The sequence below is a fragment of the Rhea pennata genome, chromosome 3, assembly GCF_028389875.1.
Source record: "Rhea pennata isolate bPtePen1 chromosome 3, bPtePen1.pri, whole genome shotgun sequence".
Classification (NCBI taxonomy): domain Eukaryota; kingdom Metazoa; phylum Chordata; class Aves; order Rheiformes; family Rheidae; genus Rhea; species Rhea pennata.
Window position 1 is genome coordinate 57,046,623 of NC_084665.1, and position 19,355 is coordinate 57,065,977.

The 19,355-nt window shown below is 38.2% G+C and overlaps 1 protein-coding gene across 1 annotated transcript in view; it reads left to right on the plus strand.

Moving 5' to 3' along the window:
• Positions 1-19,355, plus strand: part of UST (uronyl 2-sulfotransferase) — a 176,031-nt gene that overhangs the window by 94,631 nt on the left and 62,045 nt on the right. The window contains exons 4-5 of the mRNA XM_062572365.1: positions 1,703-1,782; positions 17,696-17,849. Of these exons, the coding sequence (XP_062428349.1) occupies positions 1,703-1,782; positions 17,696-17,849 (234 nt within the window). The remainder of the gene's footprint in view (positions 1-1,702; positions 1,783-17,695; positions 17,850-19,355) is intronic.

Here is a 19,355-nt window from a genome sequence, read left to right on the forward strand (position 1 = left end):
AGAAAAGAAAAGAAAAGAAAAGAAAAGAAAAGAAAAGAAAAGAAAAGAAAAGAGAAAAGAGAAAAGAAAAAAGAGAAAAGAAAAGAGAAAAGAGAAAAGAAAAGAAAAGAGAAAAGAAAAGGGGAAAGAAAAGAAAGGAGAAAAGAGAAAAGAGAAAAGAAAAGAGAAGAGAAAAGAAAAGAGAAAAGAGAAAAGAAAAGAGAAAAGAAAGAGAAAAGAAAAGAAAAGAAAAGAGAAAAGAAAAGAAAAGAGAAAAGAAAAGAGAAAAGAAAAGAAAAGAGAAAAGAAAAGAGAAAAGAGAAAAGAAAAGAGAAAAGAAAGAGAAAAGAAAAGAAAAGAAAAAAGAAAAGAAAAGAAAAAAGAAAAGAAAAGAAAAGAAAAGAAAAGAAAAGAAAAGAAAAGAAAAGAAAAGAAAAGAAAAGAAAAGAAAAAACGATTGATGTCCCTTAATGTAGTTTGTATATTTATATGGCATGGACATCATTTTCTGTGAAGCTCTTCAGGGATTTTTAATGCACTGATTGCACACCAGTCAGCTTATCTTGACCACTTAATAGGCTGAACCCTATGCTTCCCCTTATTTTGTCTATGTCAGCTATAACATTCAAGTTAACATTTTTTAAATTAACATCCTCTTAATGGTGTTTATATTTAGTATGTGAATTGACATGATCCTAACCAGGATGTTTATCATCTTTTCTTGTCTCTTTCCGCCCACCTCCCAAAGGCTATGAATTTCTGTTATTTTCTGTATTATTTTCTGCTACCCAGGCTGTAAAATTCAATAAACGTATTGTGAGTTTCAAATGCATTTGTGTTGAGTGTCCATAGTACAGCCTGTATTTGAGCATAGAACAGCTGCTACTGAAAAGAAAATCTTAGGAGAGTAAAAGTGAGGAAGGAAAATTAATGAGAATCGTCCAACTTTCTAGCACTTCACTCCACTTAGTACTTTCAATTCCTTGACATGCCCTAGAATATTCTTGCGGCTGGAGTTAGGCTTATACAAAATATGTATTCATATCCTTGGAATGTGGTCTTTGGTATATACTGTTTACAACATTTTAATTATTTTTTTAATGCAAAATTTAAATAATTTTTAAAACAAAATTAAAATGCTGTGAATGTACTACAACTTAGCACCGTTGTTCCAAAAGTGCAGGTTAGTTTCAGACTCTTAATCTTCTGTCATAGTGGAAGGAATGTTTTCTATACAGTAGGCAGACAAACACAGTGTTTTGGCAAGGTAACAGTTTTTACTGTTACATGAAGATGTTCGTTGGCTCTGCTCCCACTTTCTGGTATGGTTTCAGACATTTTACTTTTTGGTGTTCTGCTTAGTAGAGCCAGTATCTCAAGAAGGCAGCTGCCACTTGCAAAATTCTGATGCAGGTTTAGGCAGAGTTTAGATACTTCCCTTGATTTAAGACCTTATTTAAACTGATACCGGCTTCTGGGAGCAGGTAAGCCGCATGAGAGCATGAGGGTGTCTGCATTTTAACTTTTCTTGCATAGGCATGAAATAGTAACAGTGCTATCTAGAGTGCAGTTACCATCATAGTTTGAGGGGGACGGTGGAGGAGAAATTCCTGAGTAATTCTAGGCTTGAAAATTACATTGTTGTTTGTTGTTTGAGAGTTATATTTGTTTCAAAATGTGCCTTGACATAACATGGAAAAATTGATTTGTTAATTTTTTTCAGATGGAATTGATTAAAAACATAAGCACTGCTGAGCAACCCTATTTATTCACTAGACATGTTCATTTCCTCAACTTTTCAAGGTAAGGCATTTATTCAGTTGAAAGGCTTTTTTGTTGATTTATATTAATATATGCTATACAGGTGCTTTCTCTTCTTTTTCAAACGTAAACAATACAATGAGCTATTTTTGTCCTTTCTGGCACTAGAAGTCACATTCAGAAGTTTTTTCCGGTAGTATTTTTGCCTACAGAATAGTTACGTACAGTATATTTTTGAAAAGCCAGAATACTATTGCATGCTTCTGCTACAGAGACTCTCTTGGTTTATAACATTTCCAGCCAACATGAATATCACGTAGCTTACGTTAATGGAGTTCCTGTCAGATTTCCAATTGATGCTGAGTAATTTGAAGACAGTGCTAACAAAGCATATGATAGTAACTTGGGTCTTTAAACTGGCTCGTGTTTTAAAAGTGGCTGCACACTGGTGTGAGTGTTCGACCTGTATATAGTATCGGATAATAGAAGTTCACCAAGTTCGTTCATTTTGTGACTGGAATGATTTTTCACCCATTCAAGTTATATTTTTGTACTGACAAAATAGTTCCCCTTCCACAGGATGCAGAAGTATTTGTAAACCATGCACCATAACCACGCTCTGTATCGTGGGAGTGCAGCTCTGTCTGGCATAAAATTTAACAGCTATTTAAAAGTACACAGCAAGGCTCTAGGGGCATTTACAGCACAGAATGTGAAGAAAATTGAATTTGGATTAAACTTCTGAGGGATTTTTGGAAGGGTGCAGATGAGGTATGCCAGTTAGCAGTTAGCCAGTGTACAGAGGTTAAAGCTGACTTCAGAAGGTTATTGCCCGAGCTTTAAATTTCATTTGAAAATTATGTTCAGGAACGATGCCATCTGTGCCACTGGGTTGGACTCTTGGTACTTAGATAAAAGAATTTCTGTGGAAGTGTGGATTTTCCAGAGGTCTTTGCAAGAGCTTGTCTGACTTCTCAGCATTTTTTTTTATGCAGTAATGTTGGTTCATGTACTTCAAATGTGTGGTTTCAGGCATGGGTACAGAGTGTGGTAAGAAATGCCAAACATTTAAATGTTTTTTTTAGAAAATGAAAACATTTTGAGCAGTTGAAAGTTCACTTGTCCTACAACTAACTGTAGGCATGGTTTCAATACCTAAAAACCTGGTAATTTAAACAAAATTCTCATCTTCTGTGTTCTCTATTTTATGAGAGTTCCATTTCTAATACATTATCTTTAAACATTCATTAAATCAGGACTTCACATCTTGGTAAATCACCTTTTTTCCCTGCCAAAATCCAGGATCAAACAAATAGCATGCCTGAAGGGCAAAGGGATGTTCCTTGATTATACTGATTTTTTAGAGGTGGTACACTGCATTAGACACATGAGAAGAGATGAACATTGTTACCTCTTGCTGCTCCTAAGATGTCATTTACTCTAAATATGGTACTTCTTTGTCACATAGGTAGCATGTTTCCTGTGTAGTGTGTGCATAAGATGAAATCTATGTTTTTCTTCCAATGTATATTTTTAAAAATATATTGACTATAAAATATTTGCAGCTTCCTTTTTTGCTGTTAGTTGCAAAACTGAAAATTGTAAGCTTGCATGTTTAAGTTTAGAGGGATACTTGGTTTAACTAGTACTTGTACAGTAGTGAAAAGGCTCTTGAGTCTTTTAAATAAGACATCACTAAAGTGCATTAACATTGCTTACTTTTGGTTTAGCTCTTCCTAGTATTTTCTGGTATATTAAACACGTCAACCAGAGCTTTAATCTTTAGTTTCAAAAATCTGTTAATACTGTTACACTCGACAATGAAGTAGCATGTTGGATTTTTTACAATATTCCAAGAATTGAACATACAGAAGTTTCAAGAATGTAATTTAAAAAGGCATTATAAGTAATAGGGTATTGTGAAAGTGATCTAGTTTCACTTATTTTTTTGAAGTTGCATTCCTTTTATAGTCCATCTCTAGGGAACAGCTCCATTCAAATTGTCTGGGGAGTATGGTTCCTCCCGTATGCCCTCGCTTTTCTGGCAGCTGGACATAAAAGCTGTGTAGTACCCCGGAGACTAAAAGAAAGAGCGTCAAAGTATTAATCTGGGGCTCTGACTGTGAGTTCACTACCTGTCAGTCAGAAACCAGTGCAGTGGGTAGTGGGGCTGCTACGCAGGAGCAGGTAGGAGATGTGACAGTTTATTCCTGACTGTAGATTGAGGAAGCTTCAAATTTGTAAAAGACCCAAAGTGGCGGAATAGCACGTCGATGGAAACCCTTGGTCCTGCACAGGGGAAGGGTCAAGGCTCTCCTTGCGGTGTTGCAGCACAACTTTTACAGGAGATGACAGACTTCTGCGGGAGCAGCGATCCTGGACGTGAGTCCAGTCACCAACCTGACTTCAGCCGTTTGTCATTTTATACCTTTGAAATCAGCCTTCTGCTTGCGGGAAGGGATAAAGAGCGCTTTCTTCTCTTCCATTTTATCAAGCTGGCAGGCAAGTAGTAGACAGAAGGCATGTTATCTTTGCTGCTTTTTCAGTAAGCTTCAAGGTTACTGTTGGGGTGAAAGGAGTCGCTTCTACTCAGCATAGACTTTTTTGTACCAGTCCTTTCAGGATCCTCGGGAACTGCCGTAAGCACATCACCAGGCCTGCAGGTATTAGATAAGCACAGAAAACGTAGGCAGTGTCCTGCAAAACAGGAGTGTACTTCGACTTCATTTGCCGGTGCCTCTGAGACTTCCCAATCAGTAGTAGGGGAAATAAACTTCATTTTTTGTTAATGTCACTGATACGAATAATAGCAATGAAAAATCACTTATGTTTTCCCCTTTCTACCCTGCACCTGCTTATAAACGCTGTCAGCTCTTAAGCGCTCTGATTATTTAGAAAAGCAGCATGACATTTACTTACACTGTTTAAATTGTTTCCAGCTTGGAAAACAGGGGCTTTATCTTCTTTTCAGAAAAGATCTCCTCCTGTGGAACTGAGCTAAGCCTTTGAGCACATGCGTTTTTCAGAGGCACCATTAGCTTTCCTGAATAAAATCTTAATAAATTGAAAATCTCGCCCCAACCTGAACGCTTGCCAGGGACATTTTCCCCTCTTTTCAAACAATGCTTTAAGAATGTCTGCTGGTTCAGCTGCAGTAATGAATCTTCACTGACTCTCCTTCATTCTTTTCTTTCTTTAGTTCAGTCCTATTTTTCCTCAATCCAAAACAGTGCAAAAAAGGCAGACAAAAAGACTAGTCTTAGAAGGATGCATTAAAGCAAATCTTATGTAAATTTATACTGGCGTAGATCCAATTAATTGCAGCTTCAAATAGGAGACAAAAATAAAAATGTTTCTTGCTCTTCTCCTGGTAATGGGTGAACTTCTGCATTGTGCTTGTCACCAACCAGGCCAGGAAAAGCTTTATTTCCCAGTGTTTTGCAGCTTCTGTTCCCAGTCAATCCAGTGCTGATATGCCTGACTTTGTGAGACATCCCAGTGCCTCAGAAGGATCGATTCCATCCATTTAAGAGTGGTTTTGGGTGGTGGTGGGTGTTTCCTGAGTTCTCTTTTGCTTGTGATTGCTGGATGATGCATTTAATAATGGCTTTCTGATCCTCATCTTGCTCATTTAATCTTCACTGCTGGCCTGCCCTCTCCACACCTGGCTTTCTTCTAGTAACCCTACTCTGAAATGTTCCATAGGCAGAGATAAATGTTTAGTTAAAAACCAATTTTTAAATGCTTCTCAGTTTCATAGTAGCTGTTGCTGAAGTGGCTAGCCTAGTGTGTAATTTTACAGCTCTTGATAGGAAAACATGTATAATTCTTAGATCTCTTCCATAAAAGCATCCAGCCTTCATTCAAAGGCATTAGCTTATACTGTCTCTTCCACTTCCTTTGGCACTCTGTTCCAGTTGTCTGTCAGCTTTACTGTTAAATTATTTTGGCTAATTTCTAATGTGAATTCCTCTGGCTTCTGCTGGAGAAAGCTTGCATGAAGTGCTTTTTGTTCACTGGTGTTTCTCCCTGTGCATTTATCCACTGCTACCTCCAAACACCCTTCAGTCCTCAGTCTCCTACTTGTTACCAAAAGGAACCCCTAAGCCTCTTGCTGTTGGATGTTTTCCTCATCCACTTAATAATTCTGTGACTCTTCTCTGTAACTTTTCCGGTTGTTCCATGTTCTTTGCTGAGTTTAAGTAACAAATCTGTACTCTAGACTGTGTTGGCCTCCTTGTAGCACACCTGCTTTTAGCTTCTACAGTTAGAGTTGGGTAGTTTTGCCAGGGCAATCCTGACTGTCATGGTGAGTTGTTTTCCACTGTGCTTCCTTGATGTTTTTCTAGTCACTTTTAAACAGACTGCCATTTTCTACTCTATGGGAAACTTCCATTCCTTGTTCTTAAATGTGTTAACTAATGAAAAAAAAAAAAAAGGGGGGGGGGAGAGAGATATGAAATTATGAAATACCAAGCTGGAGAAGCAAAATTATCTCACTGCAGTGGATTTTTGAAGTAGAAAATTGAAGAAAATTGATTTAAAAAAATTTCTTGACGTGCATCTATATTCTCAGAGGCTGAGATCTATTGACTTATGTTAAAAACAAACAAAAATAAATAACTGAAGAACTTTTTTTTCACCTGCCCAGGAGTGCTAGAAGTTATCAGTAGTAACCTGCGCTGTGGTCTGCAATGCACACTGCAGAAGCAGCCACCTCCCTTCGGGAGGATCTGCGAATTCAGTAGGTTTGCATACATGAGTAGATGTGTGCTCAAAAAGGGCACATTGCAGGATCAGGATGAGAGCTAACATTTCCCTTTCTGATATTCCAATTCCTTTTCAATGCCAGTATTTAAGAACTGTGGGAACCATTAAGTCATTAAAGATACTGCTTTTTGTTGCATCTTTCATAAGATTTTGGTGGCTATTTCTGAATTTAGGTTTGTATGCTAATATTTCTGGGAAAAGTATCTGAAATGTTAATCAGAAGCAAACTTTAAAGAATGTGCACAGTCTGAAACGGTGAAGATGCATACACTGATACATTTAGTGAAATTGCAGATGTTATCAGTAGGTCAAAGGAGTACAGTGTTAGACTGAAGAAGCTTTGAACAGCCAGAACAACTTGCAGAAGCACGAAAAGCTGATTCAGAATAGCTGAAGGTTGTTCACTGTGCTTTATCATAAACACCAGTTGTCATCTGTGTGTTTAGCCTAAATAAAATCAAGCAAGAAGAAGCTTCATGTTTGCCGAAAGGCCCCTCTTGAACTCTTAGTAATCTTCTGGTGAATTAACTAAATATAACAGTCTTTGGGCAACCGCTCAAGATCCTTGGGGTGTGCTCCAAATGGCACAGATTTCAGAGAAGCAGCAAGAGCGCTGGCAGGAGCGCACACCGCAGGGATAGAAGCAGCAAGAATTGCATTACTGGTGTCCTGGGTGCACACAGGCAGCTTTCCTCTCTGCAGCATCAATTTGCGAGGAGGGGTGGAGGTTGTCTCTTCAGAGCATGGGTTTGCAGAGCGCTGTTAGATTGTTAGGTGGAGTTGGCAGCTTGGCTGTTCATCCTGGCCTGGGGTAAATTAGCATTACAGGGGAATGTGCTAAAATCTAAAGACGTGTTTTTGTCAGTGGTCAGTAAGTATCTGCTGCTTGTATAAGTGCTAGCTGATTAGGTCAGGGTAAAGGCATAGGAGTGAGAAGCATTGAAAGACCACCCAAATAGAGAAACAGGGTTTTTCATGTTTTACTGAAGTTGTGTGTTCTTCACTTTCTGCAGTAGCCACTGGGGAATGATCTTTCTAAAGATTTTCTGTGATATGGCAAGGAGATGCAAAGAGCCAAAGAATTAACTTATTTTAATCTTATGTTTTTCTTAGCACTTGTATTTTAGTTAATTTTTTCTAAGCAAGGATGAATTCATGTCCAGCGTTAGGATGGGAGGACTCATCCTTTCTCTGCTGTTGGGCTATCAACTGACTGCAGCTCTCTTCTTCATTTCAGCTGCAGTTTAGTGTCTGCAGGGATGGGAAGAGTTTGTCTTCATTTCTGTGCCATTAGTTCCCCCTATCTTTGTGTATGTGTCTGAGGGAAGGGGGCTCCACTTTCCTTTCAGCATAATTTTCTGAGGAAGTAAAACCCCAGCTGCTCTGAATGTCTTCCCCGTTTCCCCCCATCCCTAATTCCTAAAGAACTTCTGAACCCTTTGGCCAATTTCAAACCAAATTTGGAAGGGAGGTGGCAGACTCGGAGACAGCTACGCTGCTGCAGGTGCCTCTGTGGAAGGGAAAGCCGAGTAAAACAGAACTGATGGACCTGCTGTGGGGTCCCGGCCAGTACCCGACCACTCACCCTGTGCCCTGCTCGGACGCTGCAGTATGGGGCCTGCTGGGCGCAGGAGAGACACGGAGGGTGGGTTCTGGGGAGGAGAGCAAGATGTTTTGGAAGCGAATGGGGCTTTGTTAGGTCTACTGCTCCTGAAGGTGCTTGCCTTTAACAGGAGTTCCATCAACATAAGAGTATTTCTGGTTTTATGTTATTCATTAGTAGAGTTAATGTACAAAGTTCTTGGGTTTTTTGAAAAAAAGTCTTTTCTGGTAAACACTCCATGTTTAAATAACTGTAGTACTGATTTTTTACATTTTTTTTTTAAAGAGGCATAGTGGCCAACACTAACTAATAAAAATCAGTCCATTGTAGGGATGGACACTGTAGCATGCAGCAGTGCTTGTGTGTTTGGACCATGTGCTTCAGCTCTGACCTAAATTTGGAATTATTGGTAGCAATAAATCCCATGCTGTATGATGGCAGTGATAGGCAAAGAGAGAGTCAGTTAGGCTAAGCCAAAACTCTACATAATTGCTGAATATTGTTCAGTTTTTCTGTTATTCATCAGTTTTGTGCTTTTTCCAATGTGGAAGCAGCTCTAAAAATTATGGTTCAACACAGCACTTTGACATTGCAGGATTCCCTGGTTTTGGTCTCCGTAAAATGTGCCTGTAGCCAGCAAACAGAGAGGAGAGGTAAATCTTGAAGCATTAACTTGGCTATATTTCATGTGAATGAGTTGCATGTTTGAAAGCAGGAGCACTCACTGCACTGAAAGCTCAAGGTTTGAAAGTGTGATATGTTAGCAACTTGCCACTGTTGGAGTAGGTTGTTTTTTTTTTTTTTCTTTAGGGGTTGTAGTAGATGTTTGCCATTTTTTTAAACTAGATTATCTTGATTTGCCATGAGTGTTAACTGAGTGTTAATGCTTCAAGAATTTATGCATACATCTCTGACCTCTCCATTTGGTATTAGGATTTTGCTTTTAAATTTCTTTATAGACCTGTAAGAAGTCTGTAAAACCATAGTGATTTTGTGATGCTGTTTTCTATCACTTAAACCAAGGCATGGAATATTTGTCACTACACCCAAATTATTAATAACTTGAGGATTCTCCTTTCTCCCTCTCTCTGGAACAAGTAATACCACATAGAATGTAAATGGTAGAATATGCCTATTATGTTTTTTTGGCCATGCTCCACTAGCTTTTGGAAGTAAAGTGTGCTGGGCAAATGCATAGAACTAGCATGACAAGATGCTAGATGTCCATGCCCCTTTGAATGCAAACTAGGGTATGCTTTATGTGAACTGCAATAATTCAGTCAATTTGCATTGATCTGTACAGCTCAGTTGTAGGAGGAACTGAGCTCTTTGAGTGCTTTCCTGAATCAATGTCTTGAGACACTGATTGCAGATTAATGTTATCTACCAAAGCAGTTACCTGTTGTGATTTTTTTCTCCTTGAAAAAATAAACATACCCAGCTAGGAAATGTCATTAAAAAAAAACATTGCCCTTTAGGTTAGCCCTTAAAAGGAGCAAAATCTCAGCTAAACTAGTGCACACAGCCTTAACACTGTGTCTTTATGTGTGTTCATTACAATCTATACTTTTCTCTAACACATCATGAAACACTTTCTACCATCATGGGAGGTCTGCCTTGTAAAATACACATTTCATGAATGGCCACATGGTGCTATAATCCCTCCTACATCTTTTTTTCCTTTTTTATGCTTAATTTTTTTTAATGATAGTAACTGTGACTTGATGGAAGGCTAAGTGCAATTTGACCTTTTTATGGTATGAGGGGGTTGGGTTTCTTTTGGGGTTTCTGTGTAGTGAGTTTTGCCACAGTCTAAGATTATCTGATTTAAAATCATTTCCCCTAGCTTCACCAAATCTATTCTTTACATAATAGATTTTTTTAGCCTTGATTTAGCTGGTAATAATATTCTCAAATTGGAAATTATTGCCTGAAATTTAGTTATTGTGGGATCAGTGGGATCAGGCACAACACCTGAATTATCCCTTTTTTTATTGTTTGTGTTTCTGTTTCTCACATTTGCACTGTTCATGACCTGTTTGGGTGTAACTTAACTCAGGAAAGATGTTGAATGCTTAGAGAGAATCCAAAAAAGTAATGAGAATGGGTAATGAGGGAAAAAAAATGGGGAGTGGAGGGGGGAAGAGTGAAAGGGCAAAGACAGAAAAAAAGAGAGAAAACTAGGAGAGAGGGGACTGTGACAATGATTTTAAATTTTATATAAAAAGGGTTCTGCAAAAATAGAGGGAATAGACTGTCCTTTATAAGTAGTGGCATCAGAACTGGTGGTCTTAAGTTGCATCAACAGAGTTTGAGGATAGACATTAAGGAAAGCTGTTAACAGTGTGGATAGCTAAGCACCAAAATAGATGACACCTGAGGACTGGGGAGTTGGTAATGACAACCGCGTAGTTAATCCTGCTTTGTGGCAAAAAGAAGGATCATGGCAGTTTTGACACCTTTCTAGCTTTCTCCCCCTTGCATAATGCAAGCTATTGACCACTTAGGTTTGACCTACCGTGTATCCTTTGGGAGAGGGAAAATGTTGTGATTCAAAGTTACCAGTAACGACAGATCTGCTGTCCTTAGTAAATTGTTCCAACACTGAATTATGCTCTCTGATTGTAAGTTGTGAGGGTTTTTTTGTCTTAGTTTTTCTGAGAAATGCAATTTACTCCTTTTCATTGAATCTCGGAACTCGTTTGCCCACTATGTAAAGACCTCTTTTACCAAATTTCTTTTTCATATATTAGCTCTTAGTACTGTGGTCAAGCCACTTCTCAACCTTCTGTGGGTGTTTTTTTTTTTTTTTTTCCTTTTTGTTTTCTTTCCAAGTTAAAGATTTTGAGCTTCTTGGCATTTTTCCTAGTGTTTTCATCATTCTTATGGCTCTGCTCTGAACTTTGGTTTGTTCTCATGCTTTATAAAATGGACTCTGAACTCTGTTAGTGGTCACATCAGGGCTGTGCTCGGTCTTTGTACCTCTCTCCACTCTTGCATCTCAGAAAAAGGGAAATGAGGATCATTCTGGCTTGTAAGGTCTCACGTGCTGCTGATAATCCATTCAGGCATGTGAGTCTAGCAGAACTGCTGCTTGCCTAAGAGTGTCACCTAAAGCTAGATGCTTTGGGGGGTTTTGGCTGTACTAAAGTGTATGTTTGTTTGAGTGTGTCTTGCTTGCCAAGTGACTCTATGTCAGCAAATCACTGCCTTTATTATTGTCCACTTTCAGAACTTCGCTATCTGAAAATTTTAGTAATTTTCCACTTTTCTTCTGAGTCACAGATTAGCATTTTAGTGTAGAACCAGATATTCAAACATTATAATGTTCATAGGGACACATCTACTTGGTGGTGATTCCTTACATGAAATTACATTTCATGGACCTGTCAGCCATGTTCTAAGTTTAAGTTACACTGATTTTTGTGGTTTGTGTATTGTATACACAGTGTGTACTACTAGGTTACAGGGTGTGCTGAAAGGTGATTTTTCTTTTTTTCTTTTTCTTTTTTTACTATGCCCAAGGTATCAGTTTCCATATAGATACTCCCAGCACTGAGTAGCTCTCTGTGACACTGCCATTGCCACAATCAGCTGAAATCCCCCTTAACACTCTTAGTAAATGTATTTGTGCAAGGAGTTGAAAATGTGATACCTAGTGCACTGTAACTTTTGACCCTTGCCTACATCCTCTGTGTGATGACCTTTCTAGGAAGTCAAGCCCAAAGATTTTATATGACGTAATCAATTTTTAAAACATGTATTTTCTACACACCGTATTGATTGATTTAATACTTTTGCAATAGTCTTATATCCACTGTTCTCTTATTTGGTGGGAATTGCTGCTGAGGTGACAGGACTGTGATTACCCTTTCTGTTCCTATGTATAATGTACAATGTTTATTTTTGATGGAACATCTCTAAGTTGTGATGAAATCTCAGTCAGTGGTTCAGAGGGGATCTGAGCCACACCTTATAAACTCTTGAATGCAAGGGATCTGAAATTAAGTGATTTTAAATCACCTGACTTTTGTAGCAGTTAGCATTTTGAGGAGAGTTAATGTTTGGTCCCTTACTTGTATCCAGCTGTTAAGTTGCATGACACAAATTTAAACACAGTAAATATTTCATTCTTGAGTATTTACTTCACTTGAGTTAAAGATGCTATGCAGTCACAAGTAGAAGTTATATAATAGTTGATGTTGTATTATATACGTGTGTGTGTGTGTGCACATACATGTATATGTGTGTGTGTATATACACATGTATATATTTATATATATACACATACACATTTATATGTATATATTATAAACTACTTTGATATCCTTAGCGTAATAAAAAGCAGAGGGGAAAAAAAACTTAGTGTGTTTAACACATGTACATTTGTACATACAAATGTAAAAGGCTGAAGATACACAACATAAATATTCTGGGAAATTTAGAGCATTTTGGAATACAAGACTTGTATGGATGCAATCTGCTAACAGTTCACTAGACTGAGGCAGTTTACTAAACAATTCTCAGAGGACTTGGTATTTTTAACAGTGACATTTCTCAAGTAGTCCCTTCAGAAGCTGAATTTTCTGGTAGTGAAATCACAGCTCCAGAAAGGGTAATTAAAGAGTGGAGCGTTGCCTGTTCGCACTGTTTGCTTGTTAGCCTCGCACTACTAGGGTTTCGGATTCTCTCACCACCGCCTTTAAGGCCAGCCCAGCAAAGAATGTAATTTTGAAACTAAAAATTTGATCTTGGCTCACTTTTTTCTACTAATTTCAAGGAAAGAAAAGCTTTAAAATGTGACCACAGCCTAAGTTAAAGCACAAAAGCTAGAAGAGATGCACTACGCATAAAAGCAAGAAGACAAACTCCTTGATTTTGGAGGCTGGCAATAACATGTAGTGCCACACAGGCAATACCTCAGCTTGCTCCCCCGTGAATCTCTGCAGGAAACATGGCTGCTCCTCCGTACAGAGGGTCGTCAGAGTAAACCAAGAGCTGCTTTGCTCTGCTGCCTTATGCACAGAACAAGTTTGCTTTACCAGAAGTGCATGTTGATGCAAGAAGTTATCCTATCTTTTCATTTTTAATTCTACAAGTAAGATACCTTTTTCAGAGGATTGATTTTGATAGATCTGCATTTACTGAAGACCTAGAAGACTGAAAGTTGTGCATTAGTGCTTTTGCTGTGCTGCGGACCAGGCCACGGAGCTGTGACACAATTCACGTGTAACGCTTCCTGGGCACCTGTGCTCTCAGCGTGCGAGTCTCAGCTGTACGAAGCTGGAAGAGGAAATTGTGCTTCCTTTCCAAGGAGGACGCAACATGCCTGTCCATACTTGTATGATGTGATGACAGCTCCTATTTGCTTCCATTACATTTAACTTCTAGCAATCAACTCATTTAAGGGAGGACATTTTGCATTAAAAGAGTAAGAGGCAGCCAAAGTTCTTATACCCGTAAGTTCTTCTTACTCCCGTAAGCTGGGAATCTTGTTTTCCTCTAGGAATGTGGTTTGCCAGTTGGGATAAGGAAGCCTGCTTCTGCTTGTGCAAAGAGTTTTGTGATGAGCAGAAATTCAGCAGCTTCCTGAACTGAAGTGACAAGACTACATTTATATTTAATGTTTCTTTAAAAAAAGTGAAGTAAAAAATAGCAGAAGCTGAGCTATCGTTCATTTTGCAGCCAAGCAAATTACTTTGAATTTTTTTTATACTTTTTTAAAAACTCTTATCTTAGGAGGTTTGCAAACTTCTGAAGAAAGTTTTTGTTCATGTAAAGAACAAATCTGAATTCTTCAGAGAGATTTTTCTAAGGCAGATTTGCAACATCTGGCATATTTGAGGGCTTTTTTTTCTTTCCTTTTTATTAAAAACAGGTAAGGAAGTATATTATAGATGCATCTAAGTATATTTTATTGATACCTGCAAATGCTAGTTATTTTGATGAGGATTCCCAAAGTATATCCATGACTACAGAACAAAAAGTTAAAACTAATATGATGTAATTCCATTTACTAAACAAATCAGGAGAAGTTAAATACAGAAGTAGAGCTGCAGAGGATCAGCATATCCACTGATACATTTGCATGGCTCTATCGGAGTCCACAGAGGTTCTGTCCTGACTTGCTCTACCAAATTGAAGCTATGTGCTACTGGGCCTGAGAGTGATCAGATGCTTTGTTCATATAGGACCTCAATCTTAATCCCACTCAGAAAAGCTAAGGCTTGTGCTCATACCTAGAACGTGATTAGGGGGTTCTTTTGCATCCCTTGCAGTAGGCAGTTCAGTATAAATAAGATAGCATGATGTATAGTGACAGCACTGTATATTATTATTAGCATTTTCAGATGGGTGATATTAATTTGAAAAGTTTCAATCTGGAGATCTAAAGCATATTTCGTTTGATGTGGCTGATAGCGATCTAAAAATACATTGAACATACTTAAGTACAAATACCCCATCGATTTTCTTTTTTTTTTTCTCCCCTCTCTCTGAACAGCATAATGTCATTGATTTTTAAGCCTTAGGATTTTTTATGCTGTGCAACAGCTGCTTAACTTCCTTCCATAATAGAGTCTCAGTACTGTCCATAGAAACAAATGGTTGAAATTTGAAGTATTTTGAACTATGTTAGAAAATATATACAGATTTGAATAAGAGTCAGAACAGACTAAATTTTTTTTTGTAATAAATAAATAAATAAATAAATAAATAAATAAAATTATCTGCTTGTTGCCTGAGGGAGACACTGCCACTGGGTATTTGCCAGGCAGGTTAAAGTACCCAGGAAATCAGAAGTTCTGTCTGTCCTGTGTTTTGGAAGGCTACAGTCACCACTTCAGCAATCAGAAATCCTTCTGTACTTCTTCGTGAAAGCATGTCCTCTCGTCTCAGGACGAGCTCGCCTACACCTCTTCTCCCAGAGCTGCTGGTACTAGATTTACTGTTCACACATTCAGGGACATGACCTTACCTGTAAAAGGACAGGCCTTGATATTTTCATTGGTTGGTTTTGAAACCTGAACCCTCCTTTTACCTTAGAAAAGACAATAAATACAGGCATCTAGACAAAGAATAGTTGCCTGCACTTCCCCCGCTCCCCCCTCTGTTGAGGAACATTCAGGCTTGGCATCCTCTTAAAAAACCCAGGTTATCTCTGCTTATGCCTCCTGCTTCTCTGAGGCTTGGAGTCCCTCCCTCTCTAGGAAGTCTGGGAATCTGTCTGTCTGTGTCTCTTGTTGTCAAAAGCAGCTTGCTGCTGCTGTTGTTCCTTTTTGCTGTCTTCATTGCTTCTACTTTTCTTTACTAGTTTCCAGTGTCTTCTGCCTTTAAATTACTGTTGATCTGTACCAAACAAGGAAAATATGTCCTGTAATTTAGGTGCAACCTATTATTGCCAACAGTCTCACTGGAGAAATTAATTGTCATGGCTAGGAAACATGATATTGACCAAAGTTTTGCTATTTAAATGGATATCATCAAAGCTTAAAGCCCTTAATGCCCTGTGGTACATTTGTAGGAATGTCCTTTTTTATGCAAGTCTTATTTCAATAATAGAGGCAAAAAGAGTAGCAAAGATAGCACGGATTCTTCTCTGAGCTTATCACTTGCATGCAGACATATTCCTGAATTGGGCTGTGTACTAATTGGGAAGCAAGGAGCATCTGCCTTCTTAATTGGGTTGTTTTAAAGTTTTTGCCATCTGTGCATTTTCAAATTATGGCAGCGATCCTGCAAGACTGAGGTCAATGAGATTATTCGTATACATAAAGTTATTCGTATACACAAATCTTTACAGACTGTACTTACTGGTCTGGAGAATTATGTGGAATAAAAATCAAGTTGAAACTGCATGGGATTTTTCCCCTGGCTTTTACATTCATATTTTTAAATAATTTTGCTAATTCTTTAATATTTATAAAGAGTACTGATTTTTTATTTTACATCTTCAATTATTCATCTGATTCAGAAGATTAAGAAAAACTGAAAGGGTTTTTTTAATCTAAATGATATAGAATCATAGAATGGTAGGGTTGAAAGGGACTTCTGGAGATCATCTAGTCCAGCCCTCAGCGTAGCCCATACGGGGTTTTCAATTTTCTCTCTTCTAAGCTAATATTTTGAAATTTAAAAGAAAAAATGCAAACTGTGATTAAGAGAATCATTTGAACAGTATTTAATACTTAAATAAGACTACGTCCTCAAGCTCCCAAAATAAAGCATGAGCTAATACTTAAGTAAGGGTTGTTCTAAATTGGGGAAACATAAGGGAGAAAAATAATTCATATTCTTAGTTCAGGCAAATTTCAAGTTCAGTTTATCCTAGGAACAGCTCAGTTCAAATAGCATTTACTTTTCTCTTTGTCTAACAGCATTTCTAGTCTATAAGTCTGCTGTGGTGTGCAAATGTTCATTCTTCAGTTTTGACCAAAGAAGAACATAGCAGCTTCCCATTTTTTTTCCACTGAGTTGGCAATTAGGCCTGTTCTCATTATGGTGTTTATTCAAGTGAGATATACAGCCAGTATTTCAACATTGTAAAAATAAGATATAACCACAGACTTATCTTCTCAAAGTTCATTTTCCTCCCTTCCTTCTTTTGTATCACAGTCATTAAACTGAAAATGTTTGTCATAATTCTCAAGAGAAAGCAAGCAAGCCGGTAAGCTTGAGCTAAAGAGGTTGCTCTGGTTTATCGTCTCATCTCTGAATTGCAGGCACTTGTGCTGGATTTTCACTTCTGTGCAAATCCTGGTCACAGCAGTTTTTACCCCTTCCTTTTCCTTGGACAAGTTTTTGCTTGAAATTGATACCTAATTTCTTTCTGGACGCAGGAGTTTTCACTTTTTGTTGTTGGTGGTGGTGGTTTTTTTTTTTTTTTTTTTTTTTTTTTTTTGTTTGTTTGTTTGTTTGTTTTTAAGTATCTTAAAATGCTGTATAAGGATAAGGTGTTACAAAACCACTAAATAACCTCAAACCCAGCAGGTGGTGCAGGTTTGAGGATGAGGAGAAGGTGATCTGCATGTGTTACAGTGATTAAAAATACAGAAATGGTCTGCTTATCTGTCAGTTTATCCAAATGAAACCTTTTGAAATAACCTAAAATGTGAAATCCATTATGTATTACTACACTTACTGTACAGGTGAAGGTGATTCCAAGGCTGTCTTACAGCAGTTATTTTTAGGCAATTCATGCTCTGACATGATTTTCCAGAGAGGAAGTGAGTTTTTAGAAAAAGAAATGTTCACCCTTATGTTCAGCTGCAGAAGGGTCTTCCTCTGAAAACTGCAAGGAGAAAACCTGAAACCTGTAATCACAGACAAGGTGGAAAAAAATGGTCTTAAACTATAATGTCTAGATTATACACATAGCTTAATGCAGTATTGTATTTTCCTTTAATTCTGAAGAGATCTTGCATGCTTTTACAAGGTTTTAGTGACTAGTCATAAGCTTCTCAGTTTTACTTATAGCCTTATAAAAGCTCTTGTGTGGAGAGTAGCTTGAAAACATTCAGCTGAAAGATATGTGTATCTGTCTGAAGCCTTCTGATGAGATTCACCCATTTTTCTTTCCACCAGATTCGGAGGAGACCAGCCGGTGTATATCAATATTATTAGAGATCCTGTCAATCGATTTTTATCCAATTATTTTTTTCGACGTTTTGGAGACTGGAGAGGAGAGCAGAATCATATGATCCGTACCCCAAGCATGAGGCAGGAAGAAAGATATCTGGTATGTTTAAACAAAGAGCTTTTAGTGGAACATTTCTGGTTTCCCAGTATAGTTAGGTAATGCTGATGTTCAAAACTGGCAGCTTGGAGGCTCTGAGAATGAGACATCTTCAGTCCCACCTTTTTCACTTGTCTTCACACTGCCTCATCCTGAGTTTGGTCAGTTTTAATATGGAGTCTGTTGTGTATGAATTTAATTATACAGTTTTATCTCATGAAAGCTGGCAGCAAGTTTCAGGTGCCATTGAATTAGAACCCTGCCATTGAGTTCAATGGGCTTTGGATCTGGACTGTGTGGTAGCTGGCATAACAACTCTGATGGTATTTAGCACTGTGAATATTCAGACAGATTTTTGGATTGAAATGGAGGCACTAACTATGCAGGCTCAGTAGAGGAAATTGGGAAATTGAGCAATTAAGTGAGCCCAAGCCTTTAATGGTTTGTTGGTAAGTAGTACAAAGTGTTCTTCACATCAGCGCTACTGAATCTCAGTTCTTGGTTTTATTTTGTTGTCTTTTTTGGATTAAAAAGGTAACAGTAATTGTGGTTGAGCTGCTATTCTTACAGCAGTTTTAATTCTGTGCAACAGCTGAACTGTCCTAATGCCTGTAAGCCTCTGTCACAGGCCAGGATCCCACGGCGGTAAGTACTGTACAAGTGCTGAATGAGAAACATGGAACCTGGGGTGGCCGTCGCTTTGTATGATGTCTGATAGCTCTGCCGTTTGCATGTGCGCCACCACCTAGTGTACACGCTCTACCCAAAAGAAGATGATGGAATTAAATCTTATGCTACCTGTAACAGAAGTCCAGTTTGGTTGGATTCCCCCTTCAACCACAGTTGACCCTGCAGGATGTTCTGTTACGAGGTGCTGCAGGCCCACACTTAATGCCAAGGAAGGCTGGCTGCTTTTGTTGGTGTTTGTTTTTTTTTTGTTTGTTTGTTTGTTTGTTTGTTTGTTTTAACATATGACAGGGCTGTGGTGTTTTCTTTTGGACTTTAATACTCTTATCTGCCTACAGGGCTTTGCATGATAAGTCTATAAATTATAAATCATTAAGAGGAGTACTCTTTTTTTTCAGCACATAACTACATATAGCTTTAAACTTTCAACACATCTGCTATATAATTATAAATTCACTTCAGAAATGTTGCAAGGTGTTTCTTATTTGCTACGTAGCTAGAGTTACCAAGAGGTCTCTGAGTCAGCTGAGGTTTCAGCTCGTGATGTGTACGGTTGGAAGGCAGCCTCAACAGTCCTGCATTCTGCGTGCTGTGTACGTGGGCTTTTGTTCCCTGGTGTGTGAATGGGACAGATGGCGTGCAGAAGTGCGTATGGGGTGGGTCTCTTACTCTATTATTACTGTGCTAGAGCGGTCACATTTTCCTTTTAAGAAAGTTAAAGATAAGCAGTGCAATCTGTACTTCACCCTGAGTGTCCCTCCTTTTTATTTGAAGTGGAATGTACAGTCATTGGCACCTCTCAAGATTGATTTACTTTGTAAA